Consider the following 17,980-nt stretch of genomic DNA (forward strand, 5'->3'; position numbering starts at 1 on the left):
CGCCAGGCCGCACCGCGCGCCTCCCAGCCCTCGAGAGCCCTCCGGGCCCATGGCGGCTGCCGAGCCCAAGCCCCCCGCGGGGGTGGCCGCAGCCCGGCGCCTGGCCCGGGGCTGCTGGTCCGCGTTCTGGGACTACGAGACGCCCAAGGTGATCGTGGTGAAGAACCGGCGCCTGGGCGTCGTGTACCGCTCGGTGCAGCTGCTCATCCTGCTCTACTTCGTGTGGTGGGTGCGCGCCGGCCCGGCGCGGGGAGGGGGAGCCCGGGGGAAGGGGACTCAGGGGAAAGGGGTGCCCCGCGGGGTCCCCAGGGGCGGGAGTGCCCGGGGAGGGACCGCCGGGGAGTCCGAAACGGCAGGGGCCACACTGGGCTGGGAGCAAGGAGATCGCCCGGCGAGAGCGGGCACAGGGGCTGGAGAACGCTGGGGGCGACCGGGCTGGCCCCTCCCGGCCCGCAAAGCCTACCCGGCCTCCGAGGAGCGGCGACGGAGCCTCGATCCCGCGGGAGCCAGCTGACTTGGTAAGGGAGGGATCCCGAGTCTAACCCGGTGTCCGCTCCAGAGCTGGCTCCGTCCGTCTGCACAGGTACGTGTTCATCGTGCAGAAGAGCTACCAGGACAGCGAGACGGGCCCCGAGAGCTCCGTCATCACCAAGGTCAAAGGCATCACCTTGTCCGAGCACAAAGTGTGGGACGTGGAGGAGTACGTGAAGCCCCCCGAGGTGCGCCCCGCCCCCACCCCCGCACCCTGAGAGCGGGACCTAACGGTGGCCCAGGCGCCCCCGCCGGACGACCCGCCCTTCTTTCTGAGCTCAGGGGGGCAGCGTGTTCAGCATCATCACCAGGATCGAGGCCACCCCTTTCCAGAGCCTCGGAACCTGCGCCGAGGTGAGGCCGAGTCGAGGGCAGAGCTGGGAGGGGAGGGAGGAGCCCTGCCTGGTCAGCTGCACTGACCGAGCTGCGCCTGGGGGCAAGGGGTGTCGGGGCCCCTGACTAAGCAGTACCTTCCCTAGAGTATGAGGGTCAACAACGCCACCTGCGACTCGGACGAGGACTGTGTGGCTGGGCAGCTGGACATGCTGGGAAACGGTCAGTGTGAGCCAGCCAGGGGAAGGGGTAGGGGCAGGGGCAGGGCCGGGGCGCGCCCCGCGCCACCTGAGCGCACGTCTGCCCGCAGGCTTGCGAACCGGGCGCTGCGTACCTTACTACCACGGGTCCTCCAAGACCTGCGAGGTGACCGGCTGGTGCCCGGTGGAAGACGGGGCCTCAGTCAGGTGTGCGCGGCTGGTGACCCCACCCACCTAGGACCAAACAAGAGCCTCTCCGCTTTGCTCCTTTCCTCTCGCTGACCAGAGCTGGGGTTGCTGGGGGAGGGGGAGGGGAGGACAGTGCAGCCAGGGGGGGCTGGGGAAGGTGGGGGAAGGGGAGACTAAACACACCCAGTCTGTGCCTCCTCAGCCAGTTTCTCGGTAAGATGGCCCCCAATTTCACCATCCTCATCAAGAACAGCATCCACTACCCCAAATTCCAGTTCTCCAAGTAAGAGCCATTGGGCCACGGCAACAAGGGACGGGCTGGGGTGGGAGCTGCCTCCTTGGAATGTGCTGTCTGGGGGTGCAAGGCTTCTGCCCTCTCTCCACCTAATGCCGCGGGGCCTTGTCCTCAGGGGCAATATCGAGCACCGGAAGGATGGCTACCTGAAACACTGCACGTTTCATGAGGTCTCTGACCTCTACTGCCCCATTTTCAAGCTGGGCTACATCGTGGAGCAGGCAGGGGAGAACTTCACGGAGCTGGCACACACGGTGAGGGCGCAGCCAGGGAGAGTGGGCAGGGCAGCTGTCCTGGGTGCTGGCTCCCACCTGCACACAGAGGGTCTCATTACAGCTGAGTTCCTCTGCAGTCTTGGCCAGCCCTGGCCCTGCTCGGGCAGAGGAAAGAGAAACACGATCGCCTGACCCATCCGGGTGTGTGGCTCCTGCTAAATTATTGACTCCTGGTCACACAGTTGGCCACTGGCATCCTCATGCTTCAGAAGCAGGGCACTCAACAAGCCCCCTTCTCCAGCTCTCTGCCCCAAGCTGCCCTGGATGCCCCCAGTATGCCCCTCGCACAGCCTCAGCAGGACCCCAGGGCTCTTGAAGTCCTCTCTGTGAACTCAGTCTTACCAGTCTCTGGGCCCATTTCTGGGCAGGGTGGTGTCATTGGGGTCATTATCAACTGGGACTGTGACCTGGACCTGTCGGCATCAAAGTGCAACCCCAAATACTCCTTCCGGAGGCTTGACCCCAAGCACATCCCAGCTTCATCTGGCTACAACTTCAGGTACCTTGGCCTTGGGACACTTGGGTTCTTGTCTGCCCTGGCTGTGGAGGTCCAGGAGCAAGTAGGGCAGGTGCCCAAAAGCCTGGGGGCGCAGTGGTCAGCAGTCTCGGAGCTGCCCCCTGGGTAATGGGCGTACCCACCACCATGCTCCTCAGGGTCAGAGCCACGGCTCTCGTACCCAATCATTCTGTCCCAGACTCTGACACACTTCCGGGTCCTAGGTTCGCCAAGTATTACAAGATAAATGGCAGCACCACCCGCACACTCATCAAAGCCTACGGGATCCGCATTGACGTCATTGTGCACGGACAGGTGACCTGCCCGCCCTGCCTACCTGGGATTCAGGCTGGCCCAGCCTCTGTCTCCCGCATCACTCGACCCCCCCCTCCCTTGAGTCCCACCCACTCCCCACCAGCTGAGGAAGCCTCTCCCCGCCAGGCAGGGAAGTTCAGCCTGATCCCCACCATCATTAACCTGGCCACTGCGCTGACCTCCATCGGGGTGGTAAGAATACACGCTAGGGTTGGGGACGTCGGGGGTTTGCCAGGCCCTTATGCATTGGTCTTGCTGGCCTCAGGGCTCCTTCCTGTGCGACTGGATCTTGCTAACATTCATGAACAAAAACAAGGTCTACAGCCATAAGAAATTCGACAAGGTGTGTACCCCAAGACACTCCTCAGGTAGCTGGCCTGTAACCCTGGCCCTTGTTTTGGGCCAGGCCCCTCCCCCACCCTATCCCTGCTCTGCAGACCCTGGGGAGGCAGGCCGTCTTCGGGGTGAAGGGCAGAGCCAGGACGGAGCTGTCCCACCCCCACGGCCTCGCCCCACCTCCGCCCCATCTGAGCAGATGGTGGATGCTCCCAGCCGGGGTGCAGGACCAGGGCTCTGTGCCTCCCAGCCTTCCCAACAGGACTGCACACTCACAGACGCCCGAGGTCTGGCCCAGCTCTGAGCCTACTCCCACCTTCCGCCATGCTGCACCAGAGACCTGGGCCTGTCCGGGCCCCTGAAGTGTGTGGCCACGAGACAGCTCCCAGCTTCCCTAGCAGCACGGCTGGGACCTTGGACCTGGGCACTGCCCACACCCTCAACACTGCATCTCAGCAAAACCAGCAGCCAAAGGACCCCCAAGCAAATGGGATGACATGAGGGGATGGCCCTCCATCCTGTCGCCCATCTGCCCAGGGGCCTGTAGGGGCGAGTGCCCACTTCCACACCTCTACCTCCTCCCCACCCACCCACCACTACCCTGGCCCTTTGCTCGCCTTGTAGCCAAGAAGTCACATATAATAAACCCGTGACCAGTACCTCCTGGCCTCCTTTTTTGGGGAAACGCATCTTGAGGCTCTGAAGACAAATATGCGCACGAGGGCTCTTGGTGTCCTCGGTTTTCATCTTCCCTCTAGCCAGCCTGGGTGCAGGGTGTGCGGACATGTCTGCTGCCCCCGTCCAGCCAGGTTACAGTCACATCCGATCTGGGGGCCAGTGGAGGTGGAGGACACACAGGCTGAGAGTGTGTGAGGATCCCGGGACCCGCCCAGCAGCTGCCCTTTAATGAGCACATTTACCGGATAACTGCAGGGGTCACCCCAGGCTCCAAACCTCAAAAAAAAGGGAAAAGGATGGCACCTCTCGAGGAAGAAGAAAGCCAGAGGGGAGGCTGTGAGAGCTGCCCCCAAGGAAAAAGAAAGCTTAGGTCACATTGGGCTCTTAAACCAAAACACCTGTCAAGGCCCTGAGGCTCTACTTAAAACGGGGATTGACGTGGGGCAAGGACGTTGGTGCCGGGGAGCAGGGGTGGACAGGGCAGGAGGTGGAGCGTGGAGAGCTGGCACTGGGTTAGCCAGCTGCATGCTTGGATGCTACAGTTGTCATTCCACCCAGCAGCTCTACCTGGCCAGGCCCTGCTCTGAGGGACACCATAACCCGGTGGAGGGCGGCTTCTCCAGCAAGTGATGGGTGTGCATGTCTGAGGCACAGTGCCTCCTGCAGACCATCTCACCTGTGATCACAGCACTCCCGAGGTCACGGCTGGCCCTCCCATCTGCCAACTGGGTCAGCCCCACTCTGGAGCCAGCGAACACTTGAGAAGCTCCCATCCAGCCACCCCTGCAGACCCCCCTAGGCTTGCAGTTGGCCCCACAGATCACCCAAGTGCCCGTGACACCCTGAGTGTTTGGCTCACAGACATGCAGCTCTAGTTTTAGAGAAACTGGCTTTTCCAGTTGGGGCTGGGCTCCAGCTCAAGAACCAGGGCCGGAGGCTCAGGTTTCCCATCCCAAACGTGAGTGACCTGGGACCCTCCGCCGCCCTAGATGCTCCCGGTCCCTAAGCTGGCATCTGAGGGAGCTGCCGGCAGCTGCGGAGGCAGCCAGCACCCAGCGCCCCTAGCCCTGCTGCAGGGAGCACAGTAGGGGTGAGGCATGCAGCCCCACCTCAGGCTCCTCTGTGCCCCCTGGGACTTCTCTGTCTCTGCTTCCAGGAAGCCTGGTTTGCCCTCCTCCTCCCATCCGGCCCTAATTTGATTTGTACTCCATCTGGGGCTGACCGGCTCCATCACCAAGCAGAGTCAGGTTTCTTGCAGTCATTGGGCCTGGACACACCTGGTGGGCAGTACCCAGGGGCCGACAAGCCCAGACGGACACATGTCAGTCAGTCTTCTTCCAGAGACCAAGGCACAGTGCACACACACACACACACACACACACACACAGTAAAAATTCTAGGAGACGTAAAATTCACATGGAAATTCCAAGTGTTAAATTAGACAACAAGGATGAATTTAAACCAGGCTCCGGAGCCAGGAGTGGGGCCCCACCACCCACCCATTAAGGGGTTTCTGAGTTTATGATTCACATTTAATGTGTTTGCTGCCTCGTCAAGTTGGCTGTTTTTCTTTTTCTGCTTTTGTAGTTACAAACGAGGGGCAGAGCTGGTCTTGTGTTCTGGGGCTCTTGGCAGAATGGAGGGAGACTCACGCTCAGCAAAGGCTGCACCCGGTCGCTGGAAGGCTGACTCCCAGCCCCACCTGGGACGGAAACCTGCAAGGCCCACACTAGCAACAGGGCACTGAGCAAGACGATGGTAAGTGTCGAAGTTTAAAGGCACGGCCCAGGGCCCTCTCTGCCTCGGGCACTCAGAGACTGGGCAGGCCCTTGGGGTCAGAGGTCCTGGGCTGCTCCCTGAGGCTGAGAAGCAGGAACAATGGCTCTTGTCCTTTGCTGCGTCCTCTCTCGCCCCGCCACCCTCAGAGCTGCAGGAAAGAACTTGGTCTCGCATGTTAAGAAGTATCTTTCTAAAATCCAGGTGCTGACATATGATGTCAAAATCTGAGGTAATGGTGTGCCTCCTTCCTCCACTGGGTCCCCAGGTCCCCTGCTGCGGTGGCCCCTTACAGCACATGCAGGTTCAGGAGGAGGGGGTGCCACACCCACTGCGGCCAAGCCCCCAGCCGTCTCGCTGCTGCACGCAAGGTGACTGCACCCCAATACAGCCCCTCTGCAAACCCTGCTCTGACCAGGTAGTGTCCACAGACAGAGAAGCCTAGAACTCAGAGATGCTCAGGTTGAGGTCAAGGTTCCCTGGATCCGGAGGACAGCATCTCTCCACGGTAGCCCATGACTAAAGAGCCGGGGCTGCAGACCCTACCAGAGCTCAGAGAAAGACCTCTGAGGGCAGCCTGGGCAGGCGGCAGAGGAGAGGGTGGGAAGGCTGTGGGGAGGGCTGTTCACACAGGGGAAACGACCCCTCCTGGGCCTACAGAGGGCTGCCCTGACCGAGGCCGGGGGCATGGGGAACCTGGAGCCACTTCCTGCTCTGGCTGGATCATGTTCCTCTGAGCTGGGTGACCTGCTCCCTGAAAACTCTGAGGATCGTTTTCCTGGGTGCCCATTTTGGATGTGGGAAGTTGGAGCAGAGAATGGGGACACCGCCCCGCTGGCTAGTGGCCTAGCTCGGGGTTCTGCTGCAGCAGCCACTCCAGGGTCTCCATGAGGTACGACATGCCATAGTGCTGGGCAATGTTCCGGAAGATCCCAATCTGCTCCATGAAGACCTACAGGAACGACACAGTGCAACCTCATGCCAGAGGAGGCACAGGGGTCCAAGGCCGAGGCCTGGGTGCGTAAGGGGAAGGGCAGGTGTGGGCAAAGCACAGAGAGGGCCAATGGCCAAGGTGGGCAGCAGGGTCAGCTGTCCGTGGGAGCCCCACCTTGGTGTGGATGGTGAGGGAGAAGCCCCCGGCACAGCTACAGTACACGGCCATGTTGGTCTCCTTCACACCCCGGCACTTCAGGCAGATCTGCAGTGGGAAGCATCCCTGGTCAGCGCTGGCCAGTAGCCTGGTGCCTGGCAAGTTCCCCCTACCCCCACGGCCTTCACGTCAACTATGAATAAAACCTGAGACTCGATAATGGGCTTTAACCAAGGGGTGTCCCTCTCTGTGGACACCCCACCCCTGACTCCGAGTCTGGGGCTCCCCCGTCCCATCACACCAGGCTATCGGCTGTTCTCTGCATGGATCCCAGCACCTCCCTCGGGTCCTGGTTGAGATGTTCCCTCTTGGTGAGACCACTCCTTCATCTACACTGAAAGCCCCCTCCTTTGCACACACATGTCCCCATCTGTCCTCTGTGCTCTCACCACCACGTACACACTTTATCTGTGCTGTTTACTGTCTCTCTCTCTCCACTAGAATAAAAGGTCCATGAAGCCAGTACCTGGCCACTCTAGGTACCCAAAAGGCGCTGTAAGAATGAGTCAACTAGGCTTGTCTACAAGGCCTGATCTAAGAGGCAAACTGCTTATAGAGAAGCCCTCTGCTGACTGGAGCGTAGGGGGGCCAGGCTACAGAACAGCACCCAGCGCCAGGCCCCATTGCTCACCAGGTCCTGCAGGGTGAAGGCCATCAGTTTCTTATGCAGGGCTTCCACCAGGGCCATCTCGATGACTGAAGAGTCGTAGGGGACCTGACAGTTGGAGCAGAGCCACTGAGGCAGCACAGCCCCATCCTAGGCAGAGAAGGAAAGGGCCCGGCCCTGTCACCCTTCCACGCAGCCTTCCTCAGCAGCTTCTCCACACCAGCCCGATGAGACCCCAGAGTCAAGAAGGGATGGGGAGCTCTGGGTGAGAAGCGCGGCCCACCTGCCCACAGCCCCAGGGCACACTCACATCACCACTGTCATCAATTTGTGTCCTGTTTACCAGCACAAGGGTCTGGCACGTGGCAGCTGAGTGGCGTGAAAAAGGGTTCTTCTTTCATTTTTTTTTTTGTGGGGGAGGTAATTAGGTTTTAGAAGAGGTACTGGGGATTGAACCCAGAACCCTGTGTATGCTGGGCATGTGCTCTATCACTGAGCTATACTCTCCCCTAAAAGGGTGCTTGTTTCTAATTCACATGAAAGCTAGCAGGCGGCCCAGCAGGTGCAACCCAAAAACGGTGGAGACTGGGGTCACATGAGAGGGGATACAGCAGGACCCTCCGATTGTCTGACGTCTGAATATTCTGACCCTACCAGCGAGGGGCCGGTGGCGCTGGCCCACCTGAGAGAAGGAGGGGTCTTTGCACAGGTCCAGGTCCCGGCAGAAGTTGCAGCTGCGGCAGATGACCTCAGGGAGCACGTACGAGCGGCAGGGGTCTTGGAACTGGGCCTCCTCTGAGAACTCGCCGACATCTACCAGGCGAAGCAGGTCTCGGTTCAGCTTGTTCACCTGGTTTGTGATGTTCGTGTCCAGAGACAGGACCTGCGGAGAACAGAGCCCACATCAGGGGGACTCCCAGGACGCCCTGCTCCTCTCTGCACCAGAAAACCCTACGGCCAACTCTTTAAGCTACCGTTTCTCAGCATCATCTCAACTCTTCCTTTTCACGTTAGAAGCATCAGAGGGCACATCAGCAGGTCCCCAACTCAAGGCCGTAAGAGTGGAGGCCCAGCCTTGCCACACGCCTGCTGGCCTCTGTCAGCTCCAGGGCACTCTGGAGCACCAAGGTGGTCACTTGCCATCCTTATTGGCTCCTTCCTCCTCTGTGACAGGCGGTCCGAAGTCTACCAGAGCTTTCTATCCTACTTGCAAAGTGGCAGAGTTCAACCTTCTACAGTGGAGGGATTCCTGGGTCAGCCCAGAAAAGTCTCTTCTCACACACGTGGTGCTGTGGTGCTGGCAGTGGAAGTCAGACTCCCACAGTGGTGCCTGCAGAGCCACAGGCGAGTCACTAACCTCTTGTCTGTAAATAAGAGGACAGGACAGGACAGGTCTGACTGACTCACAGGCCTCCCCCACCCCTCACACCCTGCTGCCCTAGCCCAAGGCCAAGAGCACAGAACCAGACACTGCTTAGAAGGCTTCTCTGGGGGAAGTGCTTATGATCAAACTTGAAGCAAAGTAGAGGAATTCACAAGTACATTTATTTACTTATTTATTTAAACACCTTTATTGTGGTCTGGTTCCTGTAAACTACACATATTTCAAATGTACAATTTGATGATTTTTGATAGATGCATAAACTAATGTGAAACCACCACCACAATCAAGGCAGCTAACATTTCCATCACCCCCCAAGAGGTGCATTTTCAAATTCCCAATTTATCCCTTCCCGCCCTTATACCCCCAGGTGACCATAAGTTTGTTCTCTATGTCGGTGAGTCTGCTTCTGTTTTGTAGGTAAGTTCATTTGTGTCCTGTTTTTTTTTACATTCCACATATAAACGATATCAAATGGCATTTTCTTTCTCCTTCTGTCACAAGTACTTTTATAATAAGGACTGACAGCCTATTGGGCAATACACCCCTGTTTGTTTAAAAATATATACATTACACAGGCCCTTTACATAGGAACACTGGATTGAATTAAAAGAGACAGATAAAAGCGGAAGTGAACTTACCGAACATTAAGGAAGAAGTAATACTGATTCTACACAGTATCTTCCAGAAAACACAGGGGGGCAACACTCCTAACTCGTCCTGTGAGGCAGCACCACCCTGATAGCAGCATCAAAGTCAGTACAAGAAAACTACAGAAGAACAACTGTCACGTGCACAGACTCAAACATCCCCAGCAAAATACCAGCAAATGGAACCCACTGATCTATAAAGAGGACAATGCATGAAGACCAAGTGGGGAGGAGGGTACACCTCAGTGGTAGAGCGCATGCTTAGCATGCACAAGGTCCTGGGTTCAATCCCCAGTACCTCTATTGAAAAAAAAAAAGCCCAAGTGGGATTTACCCCCAGGAATGCAGGAAATCAGTGTAATTCACCATATCAATAGACTAAAGGAGAAAACCCAATAGGATCATCGAAACAGATGCAGAAAAAGCCCCTGACAAAATTCAACATCCACTCATGATTAAAACTCTCAGGAAATGACAATTATCAAGGAACCTCCGCAGCCTGTTGGAGGGTTGTCCCCGCAATAATCTACAGATAATATCGTGCTTACTGCTTTCCCCCGAAGATCAGGAACAAGGCAAGGATGCCCACTCTGACCACTGCTATTGAGCAGCGTATTGGAACTCCTATCCAGTGCTTTAAGGCAAGAAAAGGAAGTAAAAGGCATACAGATTGCAAAGGAAGAAATAAACCACCTCTATTCAACAATATCCGTTTACACAGAAAATGCCAAAGAATCTACAAAAAAAAAAGCCACTAGAATAAGTTTAGCAAGGTTGCAAGATCAAGGTCAATACACAAAAATCAACATAATTTTATACGTTAGCAGTGAACAACTGGAAATTGAAATTTTAAAAAATCACTGCTATGACAATAGTGTCAACAACCTTAAGAATCTGAGGTGCAAATACGTGCAATGCTCACATGCTGAAAGCCCCAAAACGGCGACGGAGAAAATCAAAGACAACTTAAACAGACGGGAAGACACAGTGCTTCCTGGACTGGGTGCCTCAGCATTAAGGTGCCAGTCCTCCCTAAGCGAATGTACAGACAGAACAACCCCAGTCAACACTCCAGGAGGGTTGTTTTTTTTTAAGAGAAACTGACATGCTGATTCGAAATTTATAAGAAAAGCCAAAGAAACTAGAATAAATAGCCAAAATAATTTTGAAAAAGAAGAATAAAATTACAGCATTCACACTACCTGGTTTTGAGACTTACTGAAAAAGTGACAGAATTTACGACAGTGTGGTGCTGGAGAACAGACAGATATCTAGATCTGTTCTGTAGTAGATGAGACTCAGAAACCGACCCACACATAAATGCCAGCTGAGTTCTGAAAAATGCACAAACACAGATGGAGAAAGGATAATTTTTTCAACAATGCTGGAATAACTGGATATGCTTATGCAAAATACAAACCTCAACCTGTAACACACACATTGTACAAAAATTAACTCAAAATGGATCAGACTAAATATAAAGCCTAAAACCTAAAACTGTAGAACTTGTCAAAAAAAAAAACATGAGAGAAAACCTTTGTGACCTTGGTTAAAGCAAAGATTTCTTAGATATGACACCAAAAGCTCAAACCATAAAAAAGCGATAAATTAGATCAAAGCTAAGGTCTTCTGCTCATTGAAAAATACTGTTACAGAAATTTTGAAGAGACAAGTCAAAGTTTGGGAGGAAATATTTGGAAATCGTAAGAGCTGATAAAGAACTTGTATCCAGAACATATGAAGAACTCTGAAAACTCAACAGTAAGAAAAATGACCCAATTTTTAACAACGGGCAAAAGATCTGGACTTTTCATTAAAGACATATGAATAGCAAACAAGCACGTGAAACAACCCTCATCTTAGTATTAGGGAAATGAAGCTAAGAGCACGATATTGGACTTCTGACGGAAGAGGTGGCTAAGCCAGAAGAATCCAACGTGTCGACCGCAGACCAATAAATACAACTGTCATTCAAAAAACCACCAACAAAAGACAAAAGCAACCCGTAATGGCAGACACCACTACACACCTATCTGGACAGATAAAATCTTGAAAATCAACAGTATCAAGTTCCTGCAGGAGGCAGAGCAGCTGGACTCTAGTCCTACGGCCCGATGAGAAGGCAAAACAGAGCAGCCACTTTAGAAACCACCCAGTAATTCCCTGCTCGGATTTTACTCAAGAGAAGTGAAGCTTTCTGTTCACACAAAAACCTTTTTGAGAATGTTTATAGCAGCTTTATTAATAATCACCACAAAGTGAAAACAGTGGGGAGGGTATAGCTCAGTGGTAGAGCGCACGCTTAGCATGCATGAAGTCCTGGGTTCAAGCCCCAGTATTTACATTTAAAAAAAAAAAGTGAAAGCAGCCTGAATGTCCTTGGGCAAGTGAGCAGAGTATGGTTCTCCCACACGGTGGAGCAGCACTCAGCCAGGGAAAAGAACTAAGCACGGAAAAAGCAGCGGCTCCTGGCCTGGGAACCCCAGGTGCGTTTTGCTGTGTGAAGGACGCCTGACCTGCGAGGCTGCATAACCAGCCGTTCCACTCATGTGATATTCTGGGAGGGGTCCCAACGCAGGACGGAAGGCGGACGGCTGGTTTCGGGGTTGAGGTGAGAGGAGGGTGGGGCCCCAATGAGAAGCACTGGGGGGGTGACTGTTTGAACCTTGCCGTTGACGCACAGCTCTGTCCGTCTGTGAGAAGTCGAACCACCGCACTGCACAGTGACTCTTACCACAGATTTAAAAAAGCGAACCCCAGGACAGACAGACGAGCCAGTGCCAGGGGTTGGGAATTTGGAGGGTGACGGAATGTCCTGTATCCTGACTGTGGTGGTGGGTACATGACTGTGTACCTTCGCCAAAACTCATGGAATGCACACTACAAATGGTGAATTTTACTGTATGTAAGTTATACCATAATAAAAATAAAACTTTAAGTTTCTGAAGCCTACCAAGGAATTAAAATGGTATATGAAATCATTTCTTAACCACAGTCAGAAGTCACTTGATCACTGAGAAATGCAGTTTGCTGGGAGGTAACTTAATGGACAGTAAAGTGCTTTGTAAGGGATGACGCCTGCTGGGTCCTTATCTGGTAATATTATCCCACCGCTGATTGAGCCTGCCCTTCCCAGAAAGGCATTTAGCATCTGAGGAGGCTCTCCTCTTGGGTTCCACAGTGGCCCGGATGCTCGGGGAGCTCCGTCCAGTTCCTAGCCAGTCCCACCGGCCCTACGTGACCCGTAAGCACCTGCTGCTCCGCTGCTCCACTGCCCCGCCCTCCACCAGCCCCGGCCGGATCGTCCCCTGGGGCCTCTGCCTCCCCTCCACCCAGACTTCATTCTTCCCTCAGATCCCCACACAGCTAGGTCCTCTCCGTCCCAGGGTCAGCCTGGACCCATCAGAGGGCCTCCTCACCTGCCCCGCCCTTCTGAGCCCACCTGACCCTCAGTGGAGTGCGGGATCCAGGACAGAGGTCTTCCCTGTCTCGTCCACCTCTGAGCCCCAAACGCCTCACACAGCGGCTGCATGGAGTGGGGTGCCGAAAGTGCTGTGGAATAAACAAGTGACTTGCACCCACATCACGTGCACTTCCTCACCTTGCACACGTATTTGATGAACTCCAGAGCAGGGTTATTGAGCCGCAAGTGAGAACCGGGGAGGACAGGAAACATTTCTGAGAGCTCGGTCAAGTTCCGAGAGCCTGTGACTTTCTTCTTAATTTTCTGAGTGATGGTGAAGAAGTTCTGAGTGAGTTCATTCGCCACATAGTCTTGTGAGAAGGTGATCATCCCTGGGAAGAGACGCACACGGTCCTGCTGCCTACTCTGCAGTAATGAGGACACTGAGGGGAGGAGTTGGGGACCCCAGTGGTGGCCTCACACAGCAAGGGTGCTCACCGGGGAGGGCTCCGGCCCCCGCCTGGGCCTCCTGGGAGAGCTGGCTAGCCCCCCTCCTCCGCACCGGGGTACTCCCTGGGGTGCTGCGCCTCAGCTCCTCCTTCATGCTGTGGTACACGGCCACGATGTAGGCTGCAGAGACAGCGCAGGCTCAGCCACAGGCCCCCAGAGTCAGCGACGCCTGGAGCATTCCAGCGTCCGCCCACCAGGCTGGGCTGAGATGCCATTATTAGTGGTGATTCTGTTTGCTGTATGTAGATGAGCCAAAGTCAGAGAGATGGGAATGAGCAGGGCACTCGCTGATGCCCAAGCCCACACTGAGGGAAAGCGTGCCACTGAACGAGGCGACGCACGCTAACCTTCACACTGGTGCCATAGAGGGCTCGCATTGACTCCCAGGGACCACACCCCTCTCCAGAAACTCCACGAGGCCCACACTGCAAGAGAACTTAAGAAAGTGAAGGGCTCAAGGACAAGCAGACAAAATATAAAATAATCATAAACACAGCTACCTCTGCCGCAAGCTACGTGGGCACGTCTATGCTGCGTGCCCGCTGCCAGTTCATTTATGACGTTCTCCATTACTCGTTCTGTTCTGATGCCTCGCTCTGAGATGCACTTCATCTGCGTATCAACCTAGGCGCCTTGGGTTGTAAATACTAAGTCTTTAAACTCAGATCAAATACAGGAGTTTCTTACACCAGAAGTTGTGAAAAAAAGACCAGCCAGGGGGGCAGCTGATTCAGGAAGGGCCTAAACTTTTCTCTTGGGGTTTGTGTTAGTCACGGCACGTGCACACGCACAAACCCCGGGGGCAGGACCTTCGGTGACGCCTGGGCAGCCTTCCTCACTGGTTCTGTGGGAGGCCGAGGGGCCTCCTCTCCATCACCCCGGGGCCCCGACGCTGGGCGTGCTTCTTCCTGCCAGGGCCACAGCGCCCCCACTGCAGGACTCAGACATGACGGCAAGCGTGGACGACTCACCGGAAACAATCATGAGGAAGTAGCTCTGGCAGGAGGCTGCCTGTGGCAGAAACTGCAAGATGTTCCAGTTGTTTTCCAGCAAGTCCTCCACATCCAGCTCCTGTGTGCCTTCCTCCTCCTGCTCCTGCTCCTCCTCCTCCTCTTCAGGCTCCCCCTCCTCCTCGGCTCTGCCCTCTTTGGGGGAGTCCCGCTGTGACAGAGACCACCCCAGTCAGGCTTCCCCACAGCGGCATTCAGAGGGAAGCACGCTGGGCGGAGCCGGGGTCTGGCCAGTGTGATGTTCCTCATCACATGTCCCCACGCCCGGGTGAGGCCTCGCAGGACGACAGCTCTAAGGAGCAAGCCATTCAAAGCGTGCTGGTGCAGAAGCCAGTTGTTGCTCTCATTGCTCTTTCAGAGGATTCACTTGAAAATTACTCAATTCCCACCTCCCAGAAGGGAAGAATCAAGGGGGCTTCCTGGGTGAGCAGTTCTCCTGAGTTCCAGGCCCCCTCCTGGGATGGAGACGGTTCTACTAAGGATCTGGCTCTCTGGCGGACCGCCCCTGCCGCCTGACCACGGCCCTCCCCACAGCCCTTTCACTGCAGCATCTCACCTCTAATGGCCGCCATCCTTAACAGCAGCAGCCACCACCGCCTTCCCTTGATTCATCTATACAGCCTGCACTTCCTCTCCTGCAGCGTGGTCTCTGGGGACCTCCCTACCCCACCACCAAGGGCAGCCTGTCTGCATGGCTCTCAGCAGCACAGCTCCTTGCTTCTGGGAACGCTCTCTGATTCTGGAGGCTCCACCACCCACTGGTGGCTTCCTCCGTGGAGACCTGCCCTAGGAGTGCTCAGTCCTCCCGATCCGCACTCACCCCCAGGTGATCTCACCAGCCCCAGCTGCCAGGCTCATGGATGACCCCAAGTCCCTACCCTCAACCCTGCCCCAGACACCCGTCACCACCTGGCCTTCCGCTTGTTAAGCAAATTTCAGGCATGGCAAACACCACATGCCCCTGCCAAGCATGCCTCCCCTCTCCCCACAGCCATTTGGGTTCATACACCCAGGCACACCCCCCCCAACCTATATGCCTGGGGATCACCCCAAATTCACCCTGCTGGCCTGTCCACTCCACCTTCAGTACCCGCTTGATCCCTCTCCCTGACTGCACCCTGCCCCGCCCACACCTCCCTCGGTGCTCCCAGTCACACCTGGTGGTGGTGTCCACAAGGGGCCCAAGTGAATTCAAGCCTTGACACTTCCCCACTCAGAATCTCCCCATTACAAAAAGCCAAGTCTCTGTTAAGGCCCTCAGGCCTAGGTGGCCTGCTCTGTGCCCACACCTGTGCCCCCGGCAGCCCTGCACTGGGGGCCTGCCCCCACTCCGAGGACACCCTGGCCTCCCTGTCTGGACCAGCCACCACCCCCCGCTCTGTTCCAGCTAAGCCGGCACCGTTACTGACACTGTGCTCTGCGCACCCACTGGTTTGCTTGTTCGTGACCTCTGTCCTCAGACTCCGTGAGAGCACAGACTCCCTCGTGTTTACTGCTGCACCACGGGGCCCAGACCTGTGCCTGGCACTTGGCCTGTGACCACCATGTGTGTGCTGAAGGGAGAAGCGCGGACACCTAAAGTGGCCTCACTCAGTTCTCCAAGCCTGTTGCCTCTTACCTGTCCACAGTGAATACTAGATGGAACATTCCCTTTGATTCCACCATAGTTAGAGGGGTCCATCCAGAGAAGAAATTCCCAGCATCGAGAGAAAGAAATAGTCAAAGAATGGAAGATCTCTTTAGAATGGATGCTAAAAAGAAACAAAACAGAAACTGCTCAAGTGAAATCAATAGTTTCCCCCTCTTTCTCCACTTTCCTCCTTTTATTATCTGTTTACCTTCCACTTATTTAAAAATGAATTTAGAGTGGATGCAGATTTTTATCATCCTTTAAACTTTCTAGGGAAGATGAGAAACACAGCACTAAGGAGGAGTAACTGGGACCAGTGCTGAGGGGATGAGAGGCGAGGGCTGTGTGGAAGGAGCCCCGAGGTGCACTGAGGCTCCCCCTCAAGCCCTCAGCCAAGCATGGGTCTCGCATGTGTGTGAGAAAACTACACAAGGCCAACTGGGTGCCGGCTCCCACCCCATCAGGGCGTCTTATAACTTACGAGGCATCTGGGGCTGTGCTCACAAAAGTCTGCTTCCACAGCGGAAGAGTGAGCTCTAGACTAAACACTGCTCTGGCTTTCCCTAGAAATCTCAGAAAATGCCCAAAGGGATCAAGCTGTCCCCACATAATGCATCACAAAGCAAGAATATTTACAAGGACGTCAAAGTATCCGACAGACATGGCAAGATTCACAGCGCCTGATTCCATCTACTGTCACCAGTGTGCAAAGAAGCGGAGAAATACAATATATAAGAAGAAGAAAAATCTATCAATTTGAAAGCAAATCAGAGATGACACAGATGTTATAATGAGCAGATTAAGACACTAAAACAGTCACTGTAGGGGGAGGTAGAGCTCAGCCGCAAAGCCCATGTTTAGCACGCACGAGGTCCTGGGTTCAATCCCCAGCGCCTCCTCTAACAGATAAATATACACATACATACATACGTAAATAAGCAAACAAATCAACCAAATTATCTCCCAAACAAAACAAAAATAGAAGTTATTATACTTGTAGTCCATGTGTTAAAAAAAAAAAGGAGGAAAAATTTAACGTGTTAAGTAGACTCTAGAAATGTACAAATAAGAAGACCCAAACCAAGCTTCTAGAGGTGAAAATTCTGTGTAAAATGAAAACTGCACTGGGTGGGATTAACAGCAGACTGAACACTGCAGAAGGTCAGTAACTAAAGACACAGCAACAGAAATTATCCAAAAAAAAAAAAAACACAAGGAGGAAAAATCTTTTAAAAAAGGTCCATCTACAATACTATGCCCAGCAAAAAAATCTTTCAGAAATGAAGGTGGACCAGAGGGAGGGCACAGCTCAGGGGCAGAGTGTGTGCCTGACATGCACAAGGTCCTGGGTGCTTCCACTAAAGACGAATAAATAGAAACCTGATTACCTCCCCTGCACCCAAAAAAAAAAAAAAATGGTGAAACAGGATTCTTCAGATATTCAAAAGCAGAATTTGTTACCGACAGACCCACGCTGCTCACAGGTTAAGGAAGCCTGTCAGCAGAAGGCAAGAACACAGGTGAATGAAGAGCCCCAGGATGCCGGCACCTGTTGGTGATATACTCCACGTAGGCAAGGGCGTCTTCCACCCACCGCTTCTTGGTGCAGAGGATGATGCGGTTGAAGTTGGCATAGACCACCGATGACCCCAGGCGCTTGAACTCAGCAATGAGCCTGTGGACCAAGTTCAGAATCAACGGCAAAGACACCACAGACAACACTGTAGGACACCATGAGGGAAAAAGCTGACTGTCCTGGAGCAGAACGTATACTTGGAACCAGAAGCAACAAAAAGCAAAGAGCTCCGTGTGGCAAAACCCCACCACAAACAAAAACAAAGACGTTCAGAGACAGAAAAAACACACCTCACATCATAGAAAAATGGCTAATTACTTTCTTCAAGGAACTCATACAAATCAATGAAGAGAAACAACTAATCTACAGAAAAATGGGCAAGGATACGAAAAAAAAATTTCACTCATAATAAGGATGACAAATTAAGAGTATATCAAAATCACATTCTGTCCCATCAGGTTGGCAATGATACCCGCCATGCTGGTGGCACTCGGGGTGGAGATGCACTCCCTGTCATCGCTGGCAGTCCAACCAGCTGCACAGCCTTTACGGGAGCTCTTCAACAGTGTCGACCAAATTAGCATTTATCCACCTGCAGTCACCTGGTGTCACACCCGCATCAGTGTTACTTCCTGGACG

The 17,980-nt window shown here is 54.3% G+C and overlaps 2 protein-coding genes across 12 annotated transcripts in view; one reads left to right on the top strand and one right to left on the bottom strand.

Annotated features, from left to right (window-relative positions):
- Positions 1 to 43: 43 nt before the first annotated feature.
- P2RX2 (purinergic receptor P2X 2) lies at positions 44 to 3,539 on the top strand. Of its 7 annotated transcripts, none has more exons than XM_072953515.1 (12): positions 50 to 225; positions 584 to 719; positions 814 to 885; positions 1,011 to 1,086; positions 1,175 to 1,271; positions 1,456 to 1,536; positions 1,664 to 1,802; positions 2,192 to 2,322; positions 2,544 to 2,634; positions 2,761 to 2,826; positions 2,900 to 3,002; positions 3,170 to 3,539. In XM_072953515.1, exons 1-12 carry the CDS (start codon positions 50 to 52, stop codon positions 3,469 to 3,471), a joined length of 1,470 nt encoding a protein of 489 aa, XP_072809616.1. In that variant the 3' UTR covers positions 3,472 to 3,539. The 7 variants fall into 7 exon arrangements, with proteins under 7 accessions (XP_072809617.1, XP_072809616.1, XP_072809618.1 ...); XM_072953517.1 differs by having other exon boundaries at positions 2,900 to 2,977; positions 3,170 to 3,408; XM_072953520.1 differs by having other exon boundaries at positions 2,900 to 2,977; positions 3,221 to 3,408.
- A 1,520-nt stretch (positions 3,540 to 5,059) lies between these two features.
- The window catches only part of POLE (DNA polymerase epsilon, catalytic subunit), a 48,875-nt gene continuing 35,954 nt past the window's right edge, over positions 5,060 to 17,980 (bottom strand). For 3 of the 5 annotated variants that reach the window (XM_072953049.1, XM_031670155.2, XM_072953052.1), the window contains 9 exons: positions 17,315 to 17,440; positions 15,754 to 15,886; positions 14,097 to 14,286; positions 13,114 to 13,245; positions 12,814 to 13,007; positions 7,864 to 8,064; positions 7,206 to 7,331; positions 6,533 to 6,622; positions 5,060 to 6,376 (listed from right to left, as the gene is read on the bottom strand). In XM_072953049.1, coding sequence (XP_072809150.1) covers positions 6,263 to 6,376; positions 6,533 to 6,622; positions 7,206 to 7,331; positions 7,864 to 8,064; positions 12,814 to 13,007; positions 13,114 to 13,245; positions 14,097 to 14,286; positions 15,754 to 15,886; positions 17,315 to 17,440 — 1,306 coding nt within the window. In that variant the 3' untranslated portion in view covers positions 5,060 to 6,262. The remainder of the gene's footprint in view (positions 6,377 to 6,532; positions 6,623 to 7,205; positions 7,332 to 7,863; positions 8,065 to 12,813; positions 13,008 to 13,113; positions 13,246 to 14,096; positions 14,287 to 15,753; positions 15,887 to 17,314; positions 17,441 to 17,980) is intronic. The other 2 variants (XM_072953050.1, XM_072953051.1) reach the window with 2 other exon arrangements.

The sequence above is a fragment of the Vicugna pacos genome, chromosome 32 (assembly GCF_048564905.1).
Source record: "Vicugna pacos chromosome 32, VicPac4, whole genome shotgun sequence".
Taxonomy (NCBI): Eukaryota; Metazoa; Chordata; class Mammalia; order Artiodactyla; family Camelidae; genus Vicugna; species Vicugna pacos.